General features: G+C 42.9%; 1 protein-coding gene across 1 annotated transcript in view; it reads right to left on the reverse strand.

Moving 5' to 3' along the window:
- Positions 1 to 26,744, reverse strand: part of SNCB (synuclein beta) — a 108,988-nt gene extending 82,244 nt beyond the window's left edge. The window contains exons 1-3 of the mRNA XM_056574719.1: positions 26,500 to 26,744; positions 26,347 to 26,399; positions 25,079 to 25,215 (exon numbers count right to left, since the gene is read on the reverse strand). Of these exons, the coding sequence (XP_056430694.1) occupies positions 25,079 to 25,199 (121 nt within the window). The 5' untranslated portion in view covers positions 25,200 to 25,215; positions 26,347 to 26,399; positions 26,500 to 26,744. The remainder of the gene's footprint in view (positions 1 to 25,078; positions 25,216 to 26,346; positions 26,400 to 26,499) is intronic.
- Positions 26,745 to 27,138: the final 394 nt, after the last annotated feature.

The raw sequence follows: 27,138 nt of genomic DNA on the forward strand, positions 1-27,138 counted from the left end.
CTGACCGGGGAGCTGCAGGGAGAAAGACGCCGTGAGCGCTCCGGGGAGGAGCGGGGACCCGGAGCGCTAGGCGTAACAGTGTGTGTGTGTTTCATTTTTTTAATTAGTAATACTACTCCCGGCATGGAACACACTGTTCCATGATGGGAATAGTAGTACCTGTACTAATAGACAGATCGCCCGCTGTGATCTTTCTGTATAACGTATAGATGTGGCGGGTGCTCTTCTATGGTCCCCTGCACTGACTTATATATACACCTATTCATATTTCCCGCAGAGAGCTGTGATTGGCCAGATGGTTCCAGTCAATCACAGCTCTCTGTGGGAAATAGTAATATGTGTATATATACGTCAGTGCAGGGGACCATTGAAGAGCGGCCGGCCGCATCTATACATTATACAGGAGGATCACAGCGGGTGTCAGGAGTGACATCCGCTGTGATCTTTCCTTAACTGCAGGTACTACTGCTCCCAACATGGAGTAGAGTGTGCTCCATGTTGGGAGTAGTAGTACCTGCAGTTAAGGACAGATCACAGCGGGTATCACTCCTGACACCCAATGCGATCATCCTATCTACTGCAGAGATGTGGAGTGGCTCTATACAGCGCTCGCATCTCTGCACTATACCATGGCCCGGCCAGTGATATGAATAGTACAGAGCAGAGATGAGAGCGCTGTATAGAGCTGCTCCGCATCTCTGCTATATTATGGACATTTGTATCGGGTGTCACGACTGACACCCAGGGCGATGTGTTTATTAGTACAGGTACTACTACTCCCATCATGGAACAGTCTGTAGTACTACCTTAAAAAATTGTTAAAAAAAATGGAGGAAAAAAAAAGTGAAACACACACACTTTATTAAAAGTTAATAAACATTTTGTTATAAAAAATATACATTTTGTGAAATACATTTTATTCCCATCACTACTGCATCCTTTTTTTTTTTGGGTACCCAAAAAATTTTGGGTACAAAAAAAAAACGCCAAAGGGGCCATAAATGCAATTTCCACTCAAATGCAAAAGACGCCAAACACAGAAAAATGCTTTGGCATTTTTTCTGGTGTTTTTTTCTTGCGTTTTTTTGGGGCCACAAAAAAAATAAGTAGAAACTTAGACTTAAAGGAATGTTTTAGAACTACCTGCAGATTTTAATGTCCTCATTTTTCCTAAACACAAAAAACATTGAACAGTCCCTGTAAGAGAACAGGAGTATTGCAACTACCATTCACAGAACTGTAACATTTGCTGCTATACTACTTTACAGCAGTAGTAACAACACAATATAACCACTGCAATAATATAAATTTACAAAAAATGTAATAAAGGGAACACTAAGATAACACATCCTAGATCAGAATGAATGAACTAATCATATGAAATACATTTGTCTTTACATAGTTGAATGTGCTGACAACAAAATTACACAAAAATTATAAATGCAAATCAAATTTATCAACCCATGGAGGTCTGGATATGGAGTCACACTCAAAATCAAAGTGAAAAACCACACTACAGGCTGATCCAACTTTGATGTAATGTCCTTAAAACAAGACAAAATGAGGCTCAGTAGTGTGTGTGGCCTCCACGTGCCCATATGACCTTCCTACAATGCCTGGGCATGCTCCTGATGAGATGGGGATGGTCTCCTGAGGGATGTCCACCCAGACCTGAACTAAAGCATTCGTCAACTCCTGGACAGTCTGTGGTGGCGTTGGTGGATTGAGTGAGACATGATGTCCCAGATGTTCTCAATCAGATTCAGGGCTGGGGAACGGGCGAGCAAGGCCATAGCATCAATGCCTTCCTCTTGCAGGAACTGCTGACACACTATTGTCTCACAAGGGGTCTGAGGATCTAATTTCGGTACCTAATGGCAGTCAGGATACCTCCAGCAAGCATATGGAGGGCTGTGTGGCCCACCAAAGAAGTGCCACCCCACACCATTACTGAACCACCGCCAAACCGGTCATGTTGGAGGATGTTGCAGGTAGCAGAATTTTCTCCATGGCGTCTCCAGACTCTGTCACGTCTGTCACATGTGCTCAGTGTGAACCTGCTTTCATCTGTGAAGAGCACAGGGCGCCAGTGGCGAATTTACCAATCATGGTGTTCTCTGGCAAATGCCAAACATCCTGCACGATGTTGGGCTGTAAGCACAACCCCAACCTGTGGACGTCAGGCCCTCATACCCCTCTCATGGAGTCTGTTTCTGACCATTTGAGTGGACACATTCACATTTGTGGCCTGCTGGAGGTCATTTTGCAGGGTTCTGGCAGTGCTCCTCCTGCTTCTCCTTGCACAAAGACGGAGGTAGCGGTCCTGCTGCTGGGCTATTGCCCTCCTACGGCCTCCTCCACGTCTCCTGATGTACTGGCCTGTCTCCTGGTAGCACCTTCATGCTCTGGACACTACGCTGACCGACACAGCAAAATACTTTACCACAGCTCGCATTGATGTGCCATCCTGGATGAGCTGCACTAACTGAGCCACTTGTGTGGGTTGTAGACTCCATCTCATGCGACCAATAGAGTGAAAGCACTGCCAGCATTCAAAAGTGACCAAAACATCAGCCAGGCAGCATAGGAATTGAGAAGTGGTCTGTGGTCACCACCTGCAGAACCACTCCTTTATTGGGGGTGTCTTGCTAATTGCCTATAATTTCCACCTGTTGTCTGTCCCATTTGCACAACAGCATGTGAAATTGATTGTCAATCAGTGTTGCTTCCTGAGTGGACAGTGTGATTTCACAAAAGCGTGATTGACTTGGAGCTACATTGTGTTGTTTAAGTGTTCCCTTTATTTTTTTTGAGCGGTGTGTGTATACATCATTTTTAAATAGAAATCATTAACAAATCTGAATAATTTCCTGCCACTGGATTTGAAAACCATTTTTTCTGTGCAGTTTCCATTTAAGCCATTGTGGGGGGAACTACAACATATTCTCATTCATTTGAATAAAGCCATAGAAGGGCCCTGTTGTTTATGTTTTCTGTGAGGGTCCAAGACGTCAGACCCAAGCAATCACATGCAAGCAATGTGGTGACCCCCTCCCCCTTCAAGATTGAGATACAGCATGAATAATCTATTATCAGATGCAATTTAGCAAAACTCCCACCATTTTACTAATATTAAATATTACATGTAAAAAATATGTATAAGGTTACTTGGATAAAGCCTAAACAGAAGGATCCAACATTATTGTATGCAAACCCAAGCAGCTTTTTCTAAAGATTTCTTTATTGATCTAATTTGCATGAGCTGATACATCCTCCTCATGAGATAAAGCACTTCCATAGATCCAGATTTACATAGCAGCCTGCAATGGCAAGAGGAGATAATGATGTTATTGATGATGCTACAACCTTACAACCTTATTACTGCAGGGCAATGAGCAGTCTGTCAAGAGACTGCTCGGTTTTTTAAGGTTGAATAGATGGTGGAGGGCAGTATGAAGGTGAAGAAAAGACTGTTATCTGCTATTGAGAATAACCCTAAAGTCATGAACGCTATGTGCAAAATCTGTACTGAAGCAATGTTACGTGTCAAGATGTCTGCTGCCATACCTGAAAGGGTTGATCTGTTGGAAGAAAAGTGCGTGAAAGGATCCCACCAGAACCAGCATCCCGCCCCTGGGCGTGTAAGCCAAGTCGCAGTTCCTAGTCCTATGTGGAACTTGAAAGGTCCGCCCCTTGTTGCTGGGGGAGCGGAAGAAGAGGATGCACTGCTGAGTCACTTCCGGTCCCAGGCCCTGCTGATGACGAAGTTACGCCCGGCGGCCATTTTGCAGGAGACCGGTATAAGAAGCGGAACGGAGCCAGTCCTCCTCAGTCTTGCGGAAGTTCCTGGTGAGAGCAAGAAGACGGCGGATGCGCAGCAAACTACTCGTGCAGAGAGTCCCAAGATGGCGGCAGAAGCCCGGAGAGTCGCCACGGCTGCGGCGCACATGTTCCAGGAGTTAGTGGACCGTCTCCAGTAGGGATGTAAGAAAAAATCGATTCTCGCGATAATCGCGATTTTTCATTTGCCGATACAGAATCGATTCAAAATATTTTTGAATCGATTCTTTTAGGGATGTGGAATTTTTAATAAAACGCACTTTATCTTACCTGCCAACGAGCCCCCGGAGCTCCGGTACAGGTGTTCGGTCCCCGGGCTGTATTCTTCTTACTTCCTGTTAGTCCGGCACGTCACATGGAGCTTCAGCCTATCACTGGCCGCAGCGATGTCCCGCCTCCGCTGGTGATAGGCTGAAGCTCCATGTGACGTGCCGGACTAACAGGAAGTAAGAAGAATACAGCCCGGGGACCGAACACATGTACCGGAGCTCCGCGGGCTCGTTGGCAGGTAAGATAAAGTGCGTTTTCTTTTATTTTGCAGCCCGGACGGGATAACATGAGAAAAGTGAGCACCGGAGTACTAGATCGCCGCTGTCAAAGCTGACAGCGGCGTCTATTGGGATCTATGAATGCTCCCAGGTGGGCGATATATCGCGATGTATCGTCACCTAGACGGTATCGCGATATATCGGGATATATCGAATCGCCACACTGGTATCGCGATTCGAATCGAATCGCCAAATTCTTGGCGATTCACACCCCTAGTCTCCAGAAGAGCTATATCGGGGCTGAGGAGGCCCGCTTTTAAGTCCCGCTGCCCGAGGACGATGGAGACTGGCCTGCAACCCCGGCGGAAGGTACGCCAAAGTCTTCACGAGAGCCATCACCGGTGAGGCTGTCACCCCACCACCGGACCTGGGGATCCTGGGTGGAGATCTACAAGGAGGAGTCGGAAGTGAATACCCTGGCCGAGGCCTGTTTTCTACCCCTCCATCTACCCCCAGTCAAGAGCCAGTGCCCCAGGTCTAGCAGCCCCCAGCAAGTCCCCGGTCCCCACCGTTACCAAAGTGGCTATTTGGCGACAAGCCGTCACTTATTCAGTTCATGAGGGACCATCTCCTACCCCTACCAGGGAAGTCCCACCCTTCTGTCCTAACTTCCCAGGCCGAGACGGCTAATGGGAGGCCAAAGTGGCTGCCATCATTAAAGAGTTAAGGGAGCAGAAGAGAAGGGAGTATGGCCCTAAAGTCATGCCTTATGAAGTCCGTCAAGTCTTAAAGCCTTGTACATGAGAAGGCTAGAACATCCCTGAGAGGGAGAGCTACCCCTAGAATGGCGGAGGGCCACAGTCATCAAGTTCGACAGAATGAGGGGGTTTGGCACACTAATGGACTGTCACCATGGTGGTACTATTTTGGTCAACAGGAGAGTGTTGAAGAGAGATTACCTCCCTCCACCTTTACACTCCCTAGAGAGGGGGAGATTGTAGCGATTGTATACCCCGGTACAGAGCCTGCAAGGGGAATGGGCAGCAGCCGTCACTAGGCCCAAGAATCTAACACAAATTCCCTTCACTTACTTCCCCTCTGAAGATTGGGATTCAGATTCATTTGGTCTCCTGCCACCAAGTGTCAAGGGGAAAGTTTTCCAAGAAGAATGGTATCCTGAGTGACCTGTCATGGACCCCAAGTATCTGCGTAGAGGGTCGTCGACAGATGTGCCCAGGCCTACTCCTGTGGTCGAGGAGGTTTGGTCTAACCAACGGGCACCAACCAAAGTTCCCCGGCCTACTCCCGCTGAGGAGGAGGTTTGGCCGGCCCAACAGGCACCTACACTTGACTCCCCAGTGGCGCAAGCTGCTGCTATACAAGTGGTGGTCACAGTAAGCCTGACCATCAGTGATTCCAGTTTGTCCCATGTGTCGTGGGATACTCATGTCAGCCCCATGGAGGGGGCACAGCCTCGTGGCCCTAGGTACATGTCCCTGCCTAGAAAGCAAAGTGACCATCGTGGTTGGGATGGAAAGTTGCCAGGCCACAGTGTTTGAAGATTGCAAGATGTTTACTACTATTGAGTCGTGAGACTAACTGTGTTTCATGCAAAAGCATTGTTGTTGTTTATAGGTTCCTGCAGCGTTCAAGAAGAAGTGCCTGACAAACTTGTCAAGAAGTTTACTTGTAACCACATGCGTAAGTTTTCCTGCCCGGCTTTTAGCCGTGACAATTTACTGAGGACTCAAAATGTACCTGAACTGTAGAGCGGCATAAGGAAAATCTTTATATATCATCAGAGTAATATATTTTTGCCCATAATTTTTGCACACGTAAATACTTACAGTCATGGCGATAAATGTTGGCACCCTTGAAATTTTTCGAGAAAATTAAGTATTTCTCACAGAAAAGCGTTGCAGTAACACATGTTTTGCTATAACACATGTTTATTCCCTTTCTGTGTATTGGCACTAAACCAAAAAGGAAGGAAAAAATGCAAATTGGACATAATGTCACACCAAACTCCAAAAATAGGCTGGACAAAATTATTGGCACCCTTAACTTAATATTTGGGTGCACAACCTTTGGAAAAAATAACTGAAACAGTCGCTTCCTATAACCATCAATAAGCTTCTTACACCTCTCAGCCGGAAAGTTGGACCACTCTCCCTTTGCAAACTGCTCCAGGTCTCTTATTGGAAGGGCGCCTTTTCCCAACAACAAATTTTAAGATCTCTCCACAGGTGTTCAATGGGATTTAGATCTGGACTCATTGCTGGCCACTTCAGAACTCTCCAGGGCTTTGTTGCCATCCATTTCTGGGTGCTTTTTGATGTCTGTTTGGAAGACCCTGCTGGAAGACCCAGATCTCAGACACAACCCAGCTTTCTGACACTGGGCTGTACAGTGCGACCCAAAATCCGTTGGTAATCCTCAGATTTCATGATGCCTTGCACACATTCAAGGCACCCAGTACCAGAAGCAGCAAAACAACCCCAAAATATCATTGAACCTCCACCATATTTAACTGTAGGTACTGTGTTCCTTTTTTTTGTAGGCCTCATTCCATTTTCGGTAAACAGTTGAATGATGTACTTTACCAAAAAGCTCTATCTTGGTTTTCCCAGAAGGATTTTGGCTTACTCCAGTTCATTTTGGCAGCAGCAAGTCTTTGTGTGAGCAGTGGGGTCCTCCTGGGTATCCTGCCATAGCGTTTCATTTCATTTAAATGTCGACGGATAGTTCGCTTGACACTGATGCTCCCTGAGCCTGCAGGACAGCTTGAGTATCTTTGGAACTTGTTTGGGGCTGCTTATCCATCATCCGGACTATTCTCGGTTGACACCTTTCATCAATTTTTCTCTTCTGTCCACACCCAGGGAGATTAGCTACAGTGCCATGGGTTGCAAACTTCTTGATAATGTTGCGCACTGTGGACAAAGGCAAATCTAGATCTCTGGAGATGGACTTGTAATCTTGAGATTGTTGATATTTTTCCACAATTTTTGGTTCTCAATTCCTCAGACAGTTCTCCTCTTTCTGTTGTCCGTGCTTAGTGTGGCACACACAGGCACACAATGCAAAGACTAAGTGAACTTCTCTCCTTTTTATCTGCTTTCAGGTGTCATTTTTATATTGCCCACACCTGTTACTTGCCCCAGGTGAGTTCAAAGGAGCATCACATGCTTGAAACAATCTTATTCATCCACAATTTTGAAAGGGTGCCAATAATTTTGTCCAGCCCATTTTTGGAGTTTGGTGTGACGTTATGTCCAATTAGCTTTTTTTACTCCCTTTTTTGGTTTAGTTCCAATACACGCAAAAGGAATAAACATGTGTATAGCAAAACATGTTACTGCAATCCTTTTCTGTGAGAAATACTTCATTTTCTTGAAAAATTTCAGGGGTGCCAACATTTATGGCCATGACTGTATGTTGGTGTGCTGTAATAATATGTGTATGATGTGTTTGTACAGAAATGACTAAAGTGTACAGTGTTTATATTCATGGCAATCTAAATGGGAGGTATCCTGACCCAGTCAGGAAAAGCGTACCCACTGCCTCACCGCCATGACAACTTCCAGCGAGGTACAGAGATTAAGCTGTATAAAAGTTGTCACCTAAAGTCCAGTATAGTCAGTATACTTATTACTAATTTATTCTAGTCAAATGTCAATGTCTAGAATAGGACTGTAACATTACTTGTAGTCTCAGTCCTCCAGTTGTAAACAGAAATGTGTCCAATGTTTTCTCTGCTGCCCACATGTACTGGGTACTCTACTGGCCAGAGGGTTCCCCTCAAGTCTAGATAATGCACGTAGAGTGACAGGATTGCTAAAAGTAAAGGTAACACTGTTGTATGGTGTAAAAATATGTAGCGTTCTGGGGAGAAGAGTTTTGATACCGAGGGGCCCCAGCAGCCAAGGCATTGGTCATATAGCTTCAGGCAACCCAATCTGCAACTTGTATATAGTATTGTCTTAAGAGTTTGTTGCTAATGCAGTTACAAGGTTTGTTCACCCCACATGTTACTATACTAAAATACAAGCGCATGTATGGACATTCACCATGCTAAATGGACTCATCATTACCCAGTGGCCACTTCAGTCCTCCGCCCTCCAGGACTGGGCATCGAGGATTACTTTAATTAAGAGGGGGAGTTTGGGTGGCCCAGTACGGGAGGTGTTACCCCGTACCTTCACTGCCCTGTCAGGCAGCATCCTACAGTGTCCCCAGGGCTCCCTGCATTAGTTTCCCCATTGTAAATATGTTGTACTATATAAAATGTGTCATAAGTTTAAGAGTTATACCATGTGATATAACATGTGATTGTTACTCAGAGGTATCAGTATAGAAGTAGAAAAAAAGGCCCAAAAAAGGTGCCTAGTGCACTACCCTAGGTGACAAAAAGTGGGGGTCAATGGAGAGTCTATAATATGGCCGCTCACCTGGAGTGTATTTTAAATACGCATATAACCTCAATCAGAGGTACAATAGAGATTCCGTGCAAGCCTGCAGGTCTCAGGATAAATCCAGATGGAGATCCTGTAGTCAAACTGGATAAGGCAAGAAAAAGATGACCTTATGCAGGCGCTCAGGTGTCCAGAGGAAGCTCACAACCAAGTCATCAAAGAAAAAAGAAAAAAGAGCGATACGCGCCCCTGGTGAAGTATCTTTGAAATAGTTAGCAAAAGGTAGGTGAAAACTTACCAGAGGATGTTGCGCTAAGAGCACAACACCTGAGATTACATCAATATAGTAATTTTTAGCCTGCAGCCTCAGCTCGTCCGGGCATAGCTCCGCTGATCCGGTAAAGGAACAATTAAAATATAAAAGTTGAGGTCTCCTGGGCGCTGGTCTCCGGTAAAGCAGTAGGACATGTTTCCAGGTCCAAAATGTATTTTATTGCACTAAAAACAACATGTTTCTGGTCCGAAAAGGACCCTTCCTCAGGTAAGGTGCTTCTGAGGAAGGGTCCTTTTCGGACTAGAAACATGTTGTTTTTAGTGCAATAAAACACATTTTGGACCTGGAAACGTGTCCTACTGCTTTACCGGAGACCAGCGCCCAGGAGAGCTCAACTTTTATGTTTTAATTGTCACAATCAAGTCATGGAAGTGAATTAAAGTTCAAGTTTATTGGTTCAAAGCAGCAATAATGCATTTCGGGGTATACAAACCCCTTCTTCAGATTGACAGATTGATACAGTACACAGTGAAGGAGCGGCGTAAGGGTTGCTAGGGACGTGTCACTATGAAGCGGGTCCCTGTGTATATTACACTGCAGTGTAATATACGCAGGGACTCGCTTCATAGCGATGCGTCCCTAGCAACCCTTACGCCTCTCCTTCACTCTGTTTACAAACAGAGCCGAAGCACGCTGCATTTGTTGATATACCTTTGCGCGCACGGCAGTCACGGAGAAGATGCGCATCAAGCCTCCTTTCCACCTTCACACCGGATAGAAAGAAAAACTTTTATTCCTTACAATAAATTTAAACTGATTATTATAGTTAATTAAGGTTGCCTATACTTATGTATAGCATGTGTGTGTATATATATATATATATATATAAATATGAATATAGGATACTGTTTTTATCTGTTATTTTACACTGATATTTATATGTTTGTTACTTTGACCTTTAACCCTGCCACCATTTTATTTTTCAATCTGTGTGTATAAAAAGCCCATTTTTTTCGTGTACTGTATCAATCTGTCAATCAAAACGCAGTATTGCTGCTTTGAACTAATAAACTTGAACTTTAATTCACTTCCATAACTTGGTTGTGAGCTTCCTCTGGACTCCTGAGCGCCTGCATGAAGGCCATCTTTTTCTTGCCTTATCCAGGAGGTATCAGTGACCAGCTGACCCCAAGAGTGACCTATGGGCTCCCTACTAGTCTCCTCCATATAAGCCCTGGGTGGAGCTAGTGTCTCTCTATTTTACACCAAGTCTTTGCTGAGGTCAGTCGTGCCTAGTGTGCGTGTGTGTCCAGAGTATTGGAGGTTTTAACTCAAGTCCTGCAGCCACAGTCAAGTGCAAGTAAGATAAACCTGCAGCTTTGTCCATCATCAGTCAAGTCAGTCTCTGTCAAATTGTCTAGCAACGTGGCCTGCACGTAAATTTCCTAGACCTACTACAAGCCCTTAAGGTCTCTGAGTCACTGGTCACCTCCTCGGGCCCTGGCTGAACCGTATAGACTTTACCAATTGTCTACCCTCAGTAAAACTACCATTGTCCGTAACTTGGCATCAGAGTCTTTACTGCCCCTGTGCCTAGCCCAGGATCCAGCGGTATACCTTTGGGTGGTTATAGGCTACTCCATGCCCTGGCGTCACGAATACAAGGGGTTAATGCCATCTGCCCCTAGGGTAACAACATCTGCCCTGCACCTCACACCCGGCCACCACATTAGGCTCTATTATCTTCCATTTTTGTACATAAAATATTTTTATTTCCAATAATAACCCATTTCTTCACATTTCTTCTAGCAAATGTCATCATTTTTTCTTCTGTACACCCACCTTCCATCAGATTTCTGTTGTTTGCAGGATAGCATATTCTAGTATGCAATTTTCCCAATAAAAAAATGGTAGAATCACAAATTCCAGTAGTTAAAGGGATCAGTTAGGGTCCATAATGCTTCAGTTTCCACTGGTTAATACATGTCCCCAAAATGTATCTCTCAGTGTTAGACTGAGGGGCCTTGGGTTGTAGGTCCACCAATGAGATAACTTGCCATCAGTGGTGTAACTATAAGGCTAGGTTCAGACTACGGAATCTCCGGGTAGAACATTTCCGCCCTGAGATTCCGAGTGCGGCCAGCGCCGACTGAATCAGTCGGCGCTAGGACCGTGTGGACACTTCAGTCTCCAATAGACAAATTTCTGCCTGAAGAAAGAGCATCGCCATTATTCAGGCGGAAATTTCCAAGCGGATTTTCCATTCACAAATTCCGCTTCACAAATTCCAAAGTGTGAATTTGTGAACGGAAACCCATTCACTACACTATACATTTTAGCAAGCGGAATTTCCGCCTGCAATTTCAAAGCAGAATTGCAGGCAGAAATTCCGTAGTGTGAACCTAGCCTACGGGAAGCAGAGGCTATGGTTGCACCCATACCCTGGAGCTTGAGAAATCCAAAAGATTCATCTGCACTATAGGAGGAGTTCAGTGCTATAAATTACACGTGTTAGGGCCAACCAGAACAATATTATCCTGTTTAATAGGCCCAGCGAATAGTAGATGAATGAGCAAACACTTTTGTCGGCTAAGCGCATAATTTTATCTGGTAAAAAAATTCTCGTTTGTTGACAGCACATCTCACTATGCAAGCGTGCATGCACACTACGTTTCTTAAGATACTGGACCGTATACGGCTGGGGAGAGGGGGGCGGAGAGTCGGGGGTGGGGCAACCACACGCTGTTGTATGCGGTCCCGTATCTAATCAATAAGCGACCGGAGTGAAATGCTGCCTCCGGTTTGCTCCGTTTTGCCCCGTATACGGTTTCCCAACCGGACTTAAAAACGCTGTTGACTACGTTTGTAGGTCCGGTCGGGAAACCGTATACGGGCCAAAACGGAGCCGACCGGAGGCAGCATTTCACTCCGGTTGCTCATTGAAATACGTTAGATATGGGACCGCATACGGCAGCGTGCGGTTGCCCCACCCTCTCTGCCCCCTCTCCCCAGCCGTATACGGTCCCGTATCTTAAGAAACGTAGTGTGCATGCACCCTAATAGAGGATGTATAGACAACGTGCTATGGCATTGAATAGCCGCATTATCAATCCAGGGTGCATACATGTAGCCCTGCCTGCATGATTGTTTGTTTGTTCTTACGTGGCCTTGAAACACAAACTCATGTAAAATGTTCACAATTTAATATTGACATAAGTATTAAGACACAACCACACATACAATCATAGAATAAAAAGCAATATACTAACACATCATGTCAACTAAAATAATCACTGAGCACTACTCACTTATGGGAGAAAACTTTGCCTGTCTGTATAATGAATGGCTCATGAAATAGACCTTGATAGCGGCCATTTAATTTGGTTCAGCATTTTATCCAAGAGGCCCAGAGGGACATTGAGTCAGCTATACACAAAGAGACTCTAAGATTAACTATAATTAACCCATGTTCACCCAGAAAGAACAGCTGAGGATTTCATGAAATCATTATATAGGTACACAGAAGCGTCACAAAGGGACATGCATGACTGAAGCTTATTAAGGCAATAAAGACCATCTTGCCAATAACCTGATCGATCCTTGTTGGTTCCTTTGCTTTTTCCCTATGGGATAATATATAGATAATTCATGGGCTATCAATGCAATGGTTATTTACTGAGAGATGCTGCTCTTCCAAGCATAGCTTGCACCTCTCTTGTCACGTAGGTGTGAATGTATACTGTGAACAATTGCTGGAATTTGCATAATCTTAGAATGTATTCTGGAGAGTTGTTTAGTGTAGGATGTACAATAGAAAAACTCATATATGATAATCCACTTATTGATGCAACATTCAACATGGATTCCGGTTTTACAGACAGCATAAGCCATTAAAAATAGCTACATAGTACATACATTGTGTGTACAGCTCTGCAGGTGACAATCATGCTCATATGAGTACATACATTCTGTGTACAGCTCTGCAGGTGACAATCATGCTCATACGAGTACATACATTCTGTGTACAGTTCTGTAGGTGATTATGGTGCATGTATGAGTTCATACATTCTGTGTCCAGCTCTGCAGGTGATTATGGTGCATGTATGAGTACATACATTCTGTGTACAGCTCTTCAGGTGACAATGATGCTCATATGAGTACATACATTCTGTGTACAGCTCTGCAGGTGACAATGATGTTCATATGGGTACATACATTCTGTTACAGCTCTGCAGGTGACAAAGATGCTCATATGAGTACATACATTCTGTGTACAGCTCTGCAGGTGACAATGATGTTCATATGAGTACATACATTCTGTTACAGCTCTGCAGGTAACAATGATGCTCATATGAGTACATACATTCTGTGTACAGCTCTGCAGGTGACAATGATGTTCATATGAGTACATACATTCTGTTACAGCTCTGCAGGTAACAATGATGTTCATATGAGTACATACATTCTGTGTACAGCTCTGCAGGTGACAATGATGCTCATATGAGTACATACATTCTGTGTACAGCTCTGCAGGTGACAAAGATGTTCATATGAGTACATACATTCTGTGTACAGCTCTGCAGGTAACAATGATGCTCATATGAGTACATACATTCTGTGTACAGCTCTGCAGGTGACAATCATGCTCATATGAGTACATACATTCTGTGTACAGCTCTGCAGGTGACAATGATGCTCATATGGGTACATACATTCTGTGTACAGCTCTGCAGGTGACAATGATGTTCATATGAGTACATACATTCTGTGTACAGCTCTGCAGGTGACAATGATGTTCATATGGGTTCATACATTCTGTGTACAGCTCTGCAGGTGACAATCATGCTCATATGAGTACATACATTCTGTGTACAGCTCTGCAGGTAACAATGATGCTCATATGAGTACATACATTCTGTGTACAGCTCTGCAGGTGACAAAGATGCTCATATGAGTACATACATTCTGTGTACAGCTCTGCGGGTAACAATGATGCTCATATGAGTACATACATTCTGTGTACAGCTCTGCAGGTGACAAAGATGCTCATATGAGTACATACATTCTGTGTACAGCTCTGCGGGTAACAATGATGCTCATATGAGTACATACATTCTGTGTACAGCTCTGCAGGTGACAATGATGTTCATATGAGTACATACATTCTGTTACAGCTCTGCAGGTAACAATGATGCTCATATGAGTACATACATTCTGTTACAGCTCTGCAGGTAACAATGATGCTCATATGAGTACATACATTCTGTGTACAGCTCTGCAGGTGACAATGATGTTCATATGAGTACATACATTCTGTGTACAGCTCTGCAGGTGACAAAGATGCTCATATGAGTACATACATTCTGTGTACAGCTCTGCAGGTGACAAAGATGCTCATATGAGTACATACATTCTGTGTACAGCTCTGCAGGTGACAATGACGCTCATATGAGTACATACATTCTGTGTACAGCTCTGCAGGGGACAATGATGCTCATATGAGTACATACATTCTGTGTACAGCTCTGCAGGGGACAATGATGCTCATATGAGTACATACATTCTGTGTACAGCTCTGCAGGTGGCAATGATGCTCATATGGGTACATACATTCTGTGTATAGCTCTGCAGGTGACAAAGATGTTCATATGAGTACATACATTCTGTGTACAGCTCTGCAGGTAACAGTGATGCTCATATGAGTACATACATTCTGTGTACAGCTCTGCAGGTGACAAAGATGCTCATATGAGTACATAAATTCTGTGTACAGCTCTGCGGGTAACAATGATGCTCATATGAGTACATACATTCTGTTACAGCTCTGCAGGTAACAATGATGCTCATATGGGTACATACATTCTGTGTACAGCTCTGCAGGTGACAATCATGCTCATATGAGTACATACATTCTGTGTACAGCTCTGCAGGTGACAAAGATGCTCATATGAGTACATACATTCTGTATACAGCTCTGCGGGTAACAATGATGCTCATATGAGTACATACATTCTGTGTACAGCTCTGCAGGTGACAATGATGTTCATATGAGTACATACATTCTGTTACAGCTTTGCAGGTAACAATGATGCTCATATGAGTACATACATTCTGTTACAGCTCTGCAGGTAACAATGATGCTCATATGAGTACATACATTCTGTGTACAGCTCTGCAGGTGACAATCATGCTCATATGAGTACATACATTCTGTGTACAGCTCTGCAGGTGACAATGATGTTCATATGAGTACATACATTCTGTGTACAGCTCTGCAGGTGACAAAGATGCTCATATGAGTACATACATTCTGTGTACAGCTCTGCAGGTAACAATGATGCTCATATGAGTACATACATTCTGTGTACAGCTCTGCAGGTGACAATGATGCTCATATGAGTACATACATTCTGTGTACAGCTCTGCAGGTGACAATGATGCTCATATGAGTACATACATTCTGTGTACAGCTCTGCAGGTGACAAAGATGCTCATATGAGTACATACATTCTGTGTACAGCTCTGCAGGTAACAATGATGCTCATATGAGTACATACATTCTGTGTACAGCTCTGCAGGTGACAATCATGCTCATATGAGTACATACATTCTGTGTACAGCTCTGCAGGGGACAATGATGCTCATATGAGTACATACATTCTGTGTACAGCTCTGCAGGTGACAATGATGCTCATATGAGTACATACATTCTGTGTACAGCTCTGCAGGTGACAATGATGTTCATATGAGTACATACATTCTGTGTACAGCTCTGCAGGCGACAATGATGCTTATATGAGTACATACATTCTGTGTACAGCTTTGCAGGTGACAATGATGCTCATATGAGTACATACATTCTGTGTACAGCTCTGCAGGTGACAATGATGCTCATATGAGTACATACATTCTGTGTACAGCTCTGCAGGTGACAATGATGCTCATATGAGTACATACATTCTGTGTACAGCTCTGCAGGTGACAATGATGCTCATATGAGTACATACATTCTGTGTACAGCTCTGCAGGTGACAATGATGTTCATATGAGTACATACATTCTGTGTACAGCTCTGCAGGTGACAATGACGCTCATATGAGTACATACATTCTGTGTACAGCTCTGCAGGTGACAATCATGCTCATATGAGTACATACATTCTGTGTACAGCTCTGCAGGTGACAGTCATGCTCATATGAGTACATACATTCTGTGTATAGTTCTGCAGGTGACAATCATGCTCATATGAGTACATACATTCTGTGTACAGCTCTGTAGGTGACAATGATGCTCATATGGATACATACATTCTGTGTACAGCTCTGCAGGTGACAATGATGCTCATTTTTTTACATACATTCTGTGTCCAGCTCTGCAGGTGATTATGGTGCGTGTATGAGTTCATACATTCTGTGTACAGCTCTCCAGGTGACAATGATGCTCATATGAGTACATACATTCTGTGTATAGTTCTGCAGGTGACAATGATGCTCATATGAGTACATACATTCTGTGTACAGCTCTGCAGGTGATTATGGTGCGTGTATGAGTTCATACATTCTGTGTACAGCTCTGCAGGTGACAATGATGCTCATATGAGTACATACATTCTGTGTACAGCTCTGCAGGTGACAATGACGCTCATATGAGTACATACATTCTGTGTACAGCTCTGCAGGTGACAATGACGCTCATATGAGTACATACATTCTGTGTACAGCTCTGCAGGTGACAATGATGCTCATATGAGTACATACATTCTGTGTACAGCTCTGCAGGTGATTATGGTGCTCATACAGATACATACATTCTGTGTACAGCTCTGCAGGTGATTATGGTGCGTGTATGAGTTCATACATTCTGTGTACAGCTCTGCAGGTGACAATGATGCTCATATGGGTTCATACATTCTGTGTACAGCTCTGCAGGTGACAATGATGCTCATATGGATACATACATTCTGTGTACAGGTCTGCAGGTGATTATGGTGCGTGTATGAGTTCATACATTCTGTGTACAGCTCTGCAGGTGACAATGATTCTCATATGGTTGCATACATTCTGTGTACAACTCTGCAGGTGATTATGGTGCTTTTATGAGCACATACATTGTGTAGACAGCTCTGCCGGTCATGATGATGTTTGTATGAGCACATATATTGTGTGTACAGCTCAGCAGGTGGTGATTGTGTGTGTAAGAATACATACATTTTGTGTACAATTCTGCAGGTGATGATGGTGCTGGTATGGGTATATACATTCTGTGTACAACTGTCCAGGAGATGATAGTGTTTGTATGAGTACTTACATTTTGTGTACAGCTCTGCAAGTGGTACTGGTGCTTGTATAAGTACATATATTTTGTGTACAACTCTGCAGGTAATGATGGTGCTATTATGAGCACATATATCATGGGTATAGCTTTGCAGGTGATGATGGTGCTTTCATAAACACACACACTCTGTGTACAGCTTTGCAGGTGATTATGGTTCTGGTATGAGTAGATGCATTCTATGAACAGCTACAAGTGATGATGGTGCTAGTAGGAGCACCTATATCGTGCATACAGCTTTGCAGGTGATGATGGTACTTGTGTGGGTACTGTTTACAGCTCTGCAGGTAGTTATAATGCTTTTATGAGTATATGCATTCTGTGTACAGCTCTGCAGGTGTTTATTGTGCTGATATGGGAACATCCATTGTGTGTACAGCTCTGCAGGTGATGATGGTGCTTGTATAGGTAGATATGTAATGTGTACAGCTATGGAAATAATGATGGTGCTTGCATGAGTACTATACATTGTATGACTCCATCAGAATGGGGCACTGGTCCTGTCAAACTAACCGGATCAGCTTTTATGTGGTCGTAAGCACATGACTGGACCGGGCGATGGATGTCATATATCTTAATTTTTCCAAAACATTTACTGTGCCACATAAAAGGTTGGTATGTAAAATGAAAATGCTTGGGCTAAGGGAAAATGTGTGTAAGTAACTGGCTCAGTGTTTGTACAGTAATGTATCAATCTTTGCATATTATACTAAACCGTGTAAAGTGGTTAACACAATAAAGGTCAGTGCACTGTTACAAATGGATCTGGAAAGGTTGGAGGCTTGGGCCAGGAAGTGGCAGGTGAGGTTCAACACTGATAAATGTAAGATTATGCACATGGGGTAGAAAATCCATACAAGGAATATGTAAAATACTGGGAACAACTACCATAAACAGGACTAGTGTCAGGCATCTGCTGCCAAGGCGAATAAAACAAGGAAATACTGTGTACAGTACCAGTCACCAGTATACCGGAAATAAATAGTGGAGCTGGACCGTGTTTATACAATACAGGCAACCAAAGTAATAGATGGAAAGGGAGAATTACAATACCCAGAAAGATTTTCAGAATTATGGTTATTTAATTTAGAAAAAGATGGCATAGGGAATGACCTAATAACTATGTATAAGTACATTAGGGGGCAGTACAGAGATTTCTCCCGCGATCTGTTTATACCCAAGACTGTATCTATAACAAGGGGGAATCCTCTACATCTTGAGGAAAAAAAGGTTTTTACACCAGCACGGATAGGGATTCTTTACTGTAAAAGCGGTAAAAGTTCCATAGTCTTACTGCTTTTGCAGTAAAAAATATGGAACTCTCTGCCACAGGAAGTGGTCATGGTGAACTCAAAAGGCCTGAACACATTTCCGGAGAGTCATAACATTACAGGTTATAGATAATAGAATTATAGGGACAGAACATTGATCCAGGGATTTATTCTCATTGCCATATATGAAGTCAGAAAGGATTTTTTCCCCCTTGTATGGGGCAATTGGCATCAGCCTTAGGGTAGGGTCACATGTAGCATAAACACTTTGTATTTGACGCACACGCGTATTTCAGTGCTCACAAAGTATATGGTGTTTATTATTACTTCCATGGACTTTGCTAGCACAGAAATATGCAGGTGTGTCAAATACACTGCGTTTATGGTACATGTAACCAAACCCTTATAAGGATTTTTTGCCTTCCTCTGGATCCTCTGGAGAGTAAAGACACAATAGGGATATAGATTGAACTTGATGGACTCTGGTCTTTTTTTCAACCTTATGAAAAATGTAACTGTATGTACAGCTCATGAGGTTATGATGGTACTTTTAGAAGTACATACAATACGTTGTGTGTACAGCTCTAGATATATTAATGGTGCTTGTATGAGTACATACATTCAGTGCACAACTCAGGTGCAGGTGATGACTGTGCTTGTATGTGTATTGTATATACATTCTGTTACAGATCTGCAGGTGATGATGGTGCTTGTATGAGTATATACACTTATTGTACAGTTAGAAGCAATGTAGGTCGCAGCACCTCTTTATTTATGTATCCCAGACACTTTATATAAATCCAATATAACAGCTAGTGTTCCAATACACAGTATTCCTGTAAGTTTACTGGTATTCAGTGCTGCTATGTAGTGAAGCTTATACACTGGAAAACATTGAGTAAGAAAAATAGAAGTATGGAGCACTAACCAGTCAATCTTGACGCAGGATAAACTTTATTTTCATTGCGGGTACATCATGAGCGGGGGAACAGACTGCCGGGAACGACTTCGGGCGATGGACCACAGTCCATCGCCCGAAGTCTTTCCCGGCATTTCACTCCTCCGCTCTTAATGTACCAGCAATGAAAATAAAGTTTATCCTGCATCCATATTGACTGGTTAGTGCTCCATACTTCTATTTTCTTACTCAACAACACTTACTATACAGCTTTGCAGGTGATGATGGTGCTTGTATGTGTATGTACGCTCAGTGTACAGCTCTACAGGTGATGATGGTGCTTGTATGTGTATGTACGCTCAGTGTACAGCTCTACAGGTGATGATGGTGCTTGTATGTGTATGTACGCTCAGTGTACAGCTCTACAGGTGATGATGGTGCTTGTATGTGTATGTATGCTCAGTGTACAGCTCTACAGGTGGTGATGGTGCTTGTATGTGTATGTACGCTCAGTGTACAGCTCTACAGGTGGTGATGGTGCTTGTATGTGTATCTACGCTCAGTGTACAGCTCTACAGGTGATGATGGTGCTTGTATGTGTATATACGCTCAGTGTACAGCTCTGCAGGTGGTGATGGTGCTTGTATGGGTATGTACGCTCAGTGTACAGCTCTGCATGTGGTGATGATGCTTCTATGTGTATGTACACTCAGTGTACAGCTCTACAGGTGATGATGGTGCTTGTATGTGTATGTACGCTCAGTGTACAGCTCTACAGGTGATGATGGTGCTTTTATGTGTATGTACGCTCAGTGTACAGCTCTACAGGTGATGATGGTGCTTTTATGTGTATGTACGCTCAGTGTACAGCTCTACAGGTGATGATGGTGCTTGTATGTGTATGTACGCTTAGTGTACAGCTCTGCAGGTGGTGATAGTGCTTCTATGTGTATGTACGCTCAGTGTACAGCTCTGCAGGTTTGCCATTGAAAAGATTTTCTGATATATTCTTGACGTATTGTTCTATGCCCAGAGGTGTTGTCCTTGTATATTTAGCTCTGCAGGTGGTGATGGTGCTTGTATGTGTATGTATGCTCAGTGTACAGCTCTACAGGTGATGATGGTGCTTGTATGTGTATGTACGCTTAGTGTACAGCTCTGCAGGTGGTGATAGTGCTTCTATGTGTATGTATGCTCAGTGTACAGCTCTACAGGTGATGATGGTGCTTGTATGTGTATGTACGCTTAGTGTACAGCTCTGCAGGTGGTGATAGTGCTTCTATGTGTATGTATGCTCAGTGTACAGCTCTACAGGTGGTGATGGTGCTTGTATGGACAGATACATTCTGTGTATAGCTCTGCAGGTGATGACAGAGCTTTACTAATATATGTAAGGAAATGTCTTTCTTAATGTATCTTTATGTCAAGACATAAAAATTCACTCTGATTTGTAGCAAGATGTCATATTCCAAACTTATTACAGCTGTTGCAAAAGACACACAGAGCCTTGGGGAGCTTCATTACCCATAACTCCCATGAGGATAACAATTTGACTACTTGTAAACTACTTTCTGCTCAGAGAATGAATGACCTATTCATATTCATAGTTTGGTCCAAAACAACACAAAGAATGGATCATATGGTGTGGGGTTCTCCATTGTAATTTGAAAAGTAACTGCTGTCTTCTATGCAAAGAAAATAATAAACTAAACTGTCTCCTCGCCCTTTCCAGCACTAAGGCTCCGATCCACCAGCCTTTTGGGTCCCTAAAGACTTGTCCTGCCTCTCCCGATGATGTTCTAATTCAGCCAAACGGCTAAAGATATTAACATGAAACTTGGCACACATGTTACTTATATGTCAACAACAAACATAGGATAGGTAATTTAGCCCTTACCCACCCCCCATTTGCCAGAGGCGGGGTTTATGTTTAAAGTCCCATACAAGTCAATGGGAAATATATGTTACTGCATAACTTCCAAACGGCTGGAGAAATTTCAATAATACTTGGTTACATGTTACTTATATGTCCACTTAAAATATAGGACAGTTAATTTAACCCTTAACTACCCCCATTTGTGAGGGTCAAGGTTTTTGTTTAAAGTCCTATGCAAATCAATGGGAAATGTATGTTCCCATATAACTTCTGTACGGCTGGAGATAGTTCAATACCTGGTACACGTATTACGAGTCGGGATATGAGGACAGGATGGGAGGTTGGGATAGGAGGTCGAGATAGGAGGTCAAGATAGGAGGTCGGGATAGGAGGACGGGATATGAGGACGAGATATGAGGTCCGGATAGGAGGTCGGGATGGGAGGTCGGGATGGGAGGTCGGGATAGGAGGACGGGATAGGAGGACGGGATATGAGGACGGGATATGAGGTCTGGATAGGAGGTCTGGATAGGAGGTTGGGATAGGAGGTCGAGATAGGAGGATGGGATAGGAGGTCAAGATGGGAGGTCGGGATAGGAGGTAGGGATAGGAGGTCTAAATAGGAGGATGGGATAGGAGGTTGGGATAGGAGGTCGGGATAGGAGGTCGGGATAGGAGGACGGGATAGGAGGACAGTATAGGAGGTTGGGGACAGGAGGTCAAGATAGGAGGACGGGATAGGAGGTCGGGATGTGGGTTTGGGATTTGACAACAATATATGAGGACTGCATATGAAGTCAAAAGCTTCCTCCTTTGTTTATTTTCCTCCCCAAAAAGGATTTGGAAGGAAAAACTGGGCAACGCCGGGTACTCAGCTAGTGTCCTAATAAGTAACAGAAAATGTATTAAATGATACCTACATAAAGTAGATATTAGAGATGAGCGAACTTACAGTAAATTTGATTCGTCACGAACTTCTCGGCTCGGCAGTTGATGACTTTTCCTGCGTAAATTGGTTCAGCCTTCAGGTGCTCCGGTGGGCTGGAAAAGGCGGATACATTCCTAGGAAAGAGTCTCCTCGGACTGTATCCACCTTTTCCAGCCCACCGGAGTACCGGAGAGCTGAACTAATTTATGCAGGAAAAGTCATCAACGGCCGAGCCGAGAAGTTCGTGACGAATCGAATTTACTGTAAGTTCGCTCATCTCTAGTAGACATATTACAGGTGTAAATTAATATCTAAGTTATGTGACATGACTAGCTTTCTTAGAAGCCGGACATTTCAATTTCAGAAACATTTGCATTTTTTCAATTTTTCACACAGATTTTGAAGCTTTTCACAAAAAATGCTGAATGTATCAACCATAATTTACCAGTAGCAGAAAGTACATTGTATCATGAAAAAAACATTTTCAGAATCACTTATATAAGTAAAACCATTCCAAAGTGACTACCACATAAAGAGACACATTTCAGAACTGAACAATAGAGCTTAGTCATTAAAGGGGAACTCTGGTGGAAAAAAAAATGTTTTCAAATCAACTGGTGCAAGAAAGTTTAACAGATTTGTAAATCACTTCTATTTAAAAATCTTAACCCTTCCAGTACTTATCAGTTGCTGTATACTACAGATATACTACAGAGAAATTTGTGAAGTTATTTTCTGTCTGACCACAGTGCTCTCTGCTGACACCTCTTGTGTCAGGTACTGTCCAGAGCAGGAGAGGTTTTCTATGGGGATATGATTCTAATCTGGACAGTTCCTGACACAGCCAGGGGTGTCAGCAGAGAGCACTATTGTCAGACAGAAATTAAATTCTCACATTTCTCTGTTTTATACAGCAGCTAATAAGTACTGGAAAGATTACGTTTTTTTAATAGAAGTAATTTACAAATTGTTTTCTTTTAGGCACCAGTTGATTTGAAAACATTTGTTTTCTACTTGTTTCCACTGGAGTTCCCCTTTAAGGCCAAAAATGGCCTAGTCATTAAGGGGTTAGGGTAGTTTTTATGCTATCCTTGAGGGTTACAAAACAAGAATAAATTCAGTGGCACTGCCATATTTGCTTTAAACAGTGCCTAGAAAGGGGGCTGGGGCTAAAAAAAAAATCCAGTGCCAGTTTTTGCTACAATATTCTGGTGTATACCAGCCACAAGAAGGTATATGCAAGAGAAATATATCCAACATTTTTGAAAATTTGCCTCAATATGCATGTTTTTTGCCTCCCTCAGTGTAATAAAAAGCAAACTTACAGTATATATTTACCAACAGTATATGTATATATTAAATTAATTACACAGCAGCTATCTGCATATTCTTCTTAATGAGCAATTCTAAGTGAGCTACACATTCCTTTTTCTTAATGATGTGAATGAGACTACCCGAATTTCATGAATAAAATATAGGTTTAAGTCTACAGTTTTTAGTTCTTTTATACAGTAACCTAATACACCCGATCCCCAAAATGAAAATTAAATGTGCAAAAATGCATATAGACATGTACATACCTCTGTAATAAGATAGAAGTATGTATTTATATTTTATGTTTTATTTGAAAATGATGGTATTATGGTAACATTATGTTATTATTAGGTATCAACTAATTGTACTTTATACAACTTTCTACAGGTTGAAGCTCCATTTTGTTATATAGAGCTTCATATTTTCTTTAGCTCTTGGAGCTTTCAGCACTGGACAGCTCCTTAGTAGTCTGTAAAACATCACCCATCCTATAAACTATATTCCATGAATTTAATCCCTTGCCACAAATGGACGTTCATTAACGTCCATCTGCGGCTCCCGAGGTATCATGTGCGCCCAACAGGTGAATGTGCATCATACCCGGTGGGTCCTGGTTGCTATAAGCTACCAGGACACATGGCTAATGCCTGACATCGCCGATTGGGCTGATGTCCGCCATTAACACTTTAGACACGGAGATCAAACTTGATCGCCGTGTCTAAAACGAAAGTAAATATTGCCGGTTAGCTCAGTGGTGCTGTTTGGGACCACCGTGGTGAAATCGCAGTGTCCGGAACAGCTTGCAGGACGCGAGGAGGATCCCTACCTGCCTCCTCGCTATCCGATTGCTGAATGACTGCTCCGTGCCCAAGATCCAGGCAGGAGCAGTCGAGCGGCAGAAACACTGATCAATGCTATGCTGTGCTCCTTGCTGACACCTCTGCCTCCTGCTCTGGACAGTTCCTGAGACAGACAGAGGTGTCAGAAGAGAGCACTGTGGTCAGACAGAAAAGAACAACTCAACTCCAGAAGCTGAAAAGTACTGTTAGGATTAAGATTTTTGTAATAGAAGTAATTTACAAATCTGTTTAACTTTCTGGAGCCAGTTGATATGAAAAAAAAAATTTGTTTTTCACTGGAATACCCCTTTAAATGAAAATCTTTGTAGCTGCATGTTATATAATGTTTTCTGTTTGCGTGTTTTGTAGCTTTCTTAGATATTATGCATAGTCAGCTGCCATTCACTTACATCTGGAATTAGGAATTTGTTGCAAATGTAAATTCTCAAGTCACCTAAGGATATAAATGAATATAGTATTTTTTTTTACTCCAGACTACTGTACATTAATAAGGATTAGGCATATAGGCAAGACCACTAGATGCATAATTACAGACAACTGTTACGTGCGGTGCACCATTCAGGGACACACTTAAGATACTTACCCATATATAAGACACCTTCCTTGGTTTTCTCAGCAGCTTCTGCTACCCCTTGCTTGGTTTTCTCGGCTGCAGCCACCACCCCTTCTTTTGCTTTGGACAAGCCTTTCATAAACACATCCATTCTGATCTGTTGCAGTCTGCGGAGAGGAGGAAGCAGCTTAGTAGTGTAAGTACAGGAAGCAGCAGAGTGATGGCAGAAGCCCCTGCAGCTCCCTCTGACCTGCTTTTCAAATAGGAAGCTACCCCTACTCACATCGGATTAGTACATTCCTTGCTCTGATAGAACAGGGAGGAACAATGAGTCAGGAAAATGTATGTTACACATCTCATTCAAGACATTTAAATGCACACGTCCACTTGATATATATCTTCTTATTACTTACGTTCATAGGAAAAATAAAAATTAGGAAAACAAAAAGAATACAAAAGGTGATCTTATGGCATTGTGAAACCATGTGTGCCATCGCGTGTTGTTGATATTTGCATGTGAGTGTAATTTGCTAACATACATATATAAGAGCTTTGTTAGAAATACTGATCTCTGCGCATACATAATGATACCAATACGCGCTTATGCTGTATATATATATATATATATATATATATATATATATATAGTGCATGTACATGGCATATTTTTGTAATGCATTGAACAGGTGTATTCCTATGTAATTATTCATACAATGTAATTCTGCGAGATTGGCCTCATGTCCTTGAAACCTGGGATTTTTTCCACTGCAAAAAACAGGAGGAAGGGTATGAGGGGGAGGTGCAGCAATCCCAGCAATACGCTGTACACTAGCATTGCAGTTTTCATAAGCAAAAGATGGAGATGTGATATATGAAAAAAGGACACTGAAAATACTAGGATGGAAAAGGTGAAAGGATGAAAACTACTGTTGGCCATATTAGGATTGTACAAGAGACAACAGATGAAGACAGACCAGATATTGCCTTAGGACACCTTAGTTCCACCCTTACTAAGCATCAGGAAATGTCATCTGCTACCCAGGCTTACACATAATGGGAGATTAGGCTATATTATATAATATATCACCATATATCATCAAACGGAAGCATAGATATTGGCAGAAGGTCCTGGAATTGTCTCCCCAGGCATGATGCAGATGAGAACAGCCAATGCATTTTTTTCCGATGACAGATACAACTACCCCCACTCTCTCATGTCCTAGGGGCCCTGCAAACAGGTTAGGTTGGACAACAATACAATCAACGCTAAGAAAGAGACGATATACACAAATACTGACCTTCTCAGACCCAATCTTATTGCAGGTGCCGCCGCTTTTCTGGAACAGACTGCCTGGAAGTGTGAAAAACGAGAGGAAAATGTCAGACAGATGGAGCAGCTGTGATGAAGCTCCTTATAAAAGCAGCTCTGCCAGCCCCTCACCCTCCCTTACCTGGGGTTCAGAGGTGAATTGGTTTCAGTTCTTTCTCTATGTGAAAATGAAGCAGAGGAGGATCAGATGGAGAGATCTCAGGGGGTCGCTCAGCAGGCAGTGTCAGTGCTCCAGAGCCATGGGATGCTACTCTATCAGCTGTACACCCGCCTCTGTCTCCTGGATGAAGCTACGCTTGAAAGTGCTTAATGCTTGTGTGAGGGCTGTCTACCCCCTTGTGGCAGGAGATCCTATGAGCGACCAAGAACAGATATCAGAAGTAGGAGCCCACAGTCAATAACGCCCCCCTCTCTGCTGCTAAAAGACAGGAGAACCAACCTTTTACTACCAGCCCCCAACATACCCATTAAATTACATATGTAAAAGGCAAACCCCTCCCTTAGCTCCCATCTCTGACCTTTTCTCCTTCATGCAAGGATGCTCTATAACTTCCCTCTTCCCATCAGACACAATGAGGTCAGATACACGTCAGCCACTACCATGAACCCATAGCTAGGTCACCGCAGAGCCATTATTCAATTATTTCATTCCATCAGCCAATAGCTTTCTGCAATCTACATAATGATGTATCTTATTATTAAAAAAAATCACTTCTGGTAATAATTGTCTACCTCCCCTTAGTAAACAGTCATGTAGTGG

Source organism: Hyla sarda, chromosome 4, assembly GCF_029499605.1.
Source record: "Hyla sarda isolate aHylSar1 chromosome 4, aHylSar1.hap1, whole genome shotgun sequence".
Classification (NCBI taxonomy): domain Eukaryota; kingdom Metazoa; phylum Chordata; class Amphibia; order Anura; family Hylidae; genus Hyla; species Hyla sarda.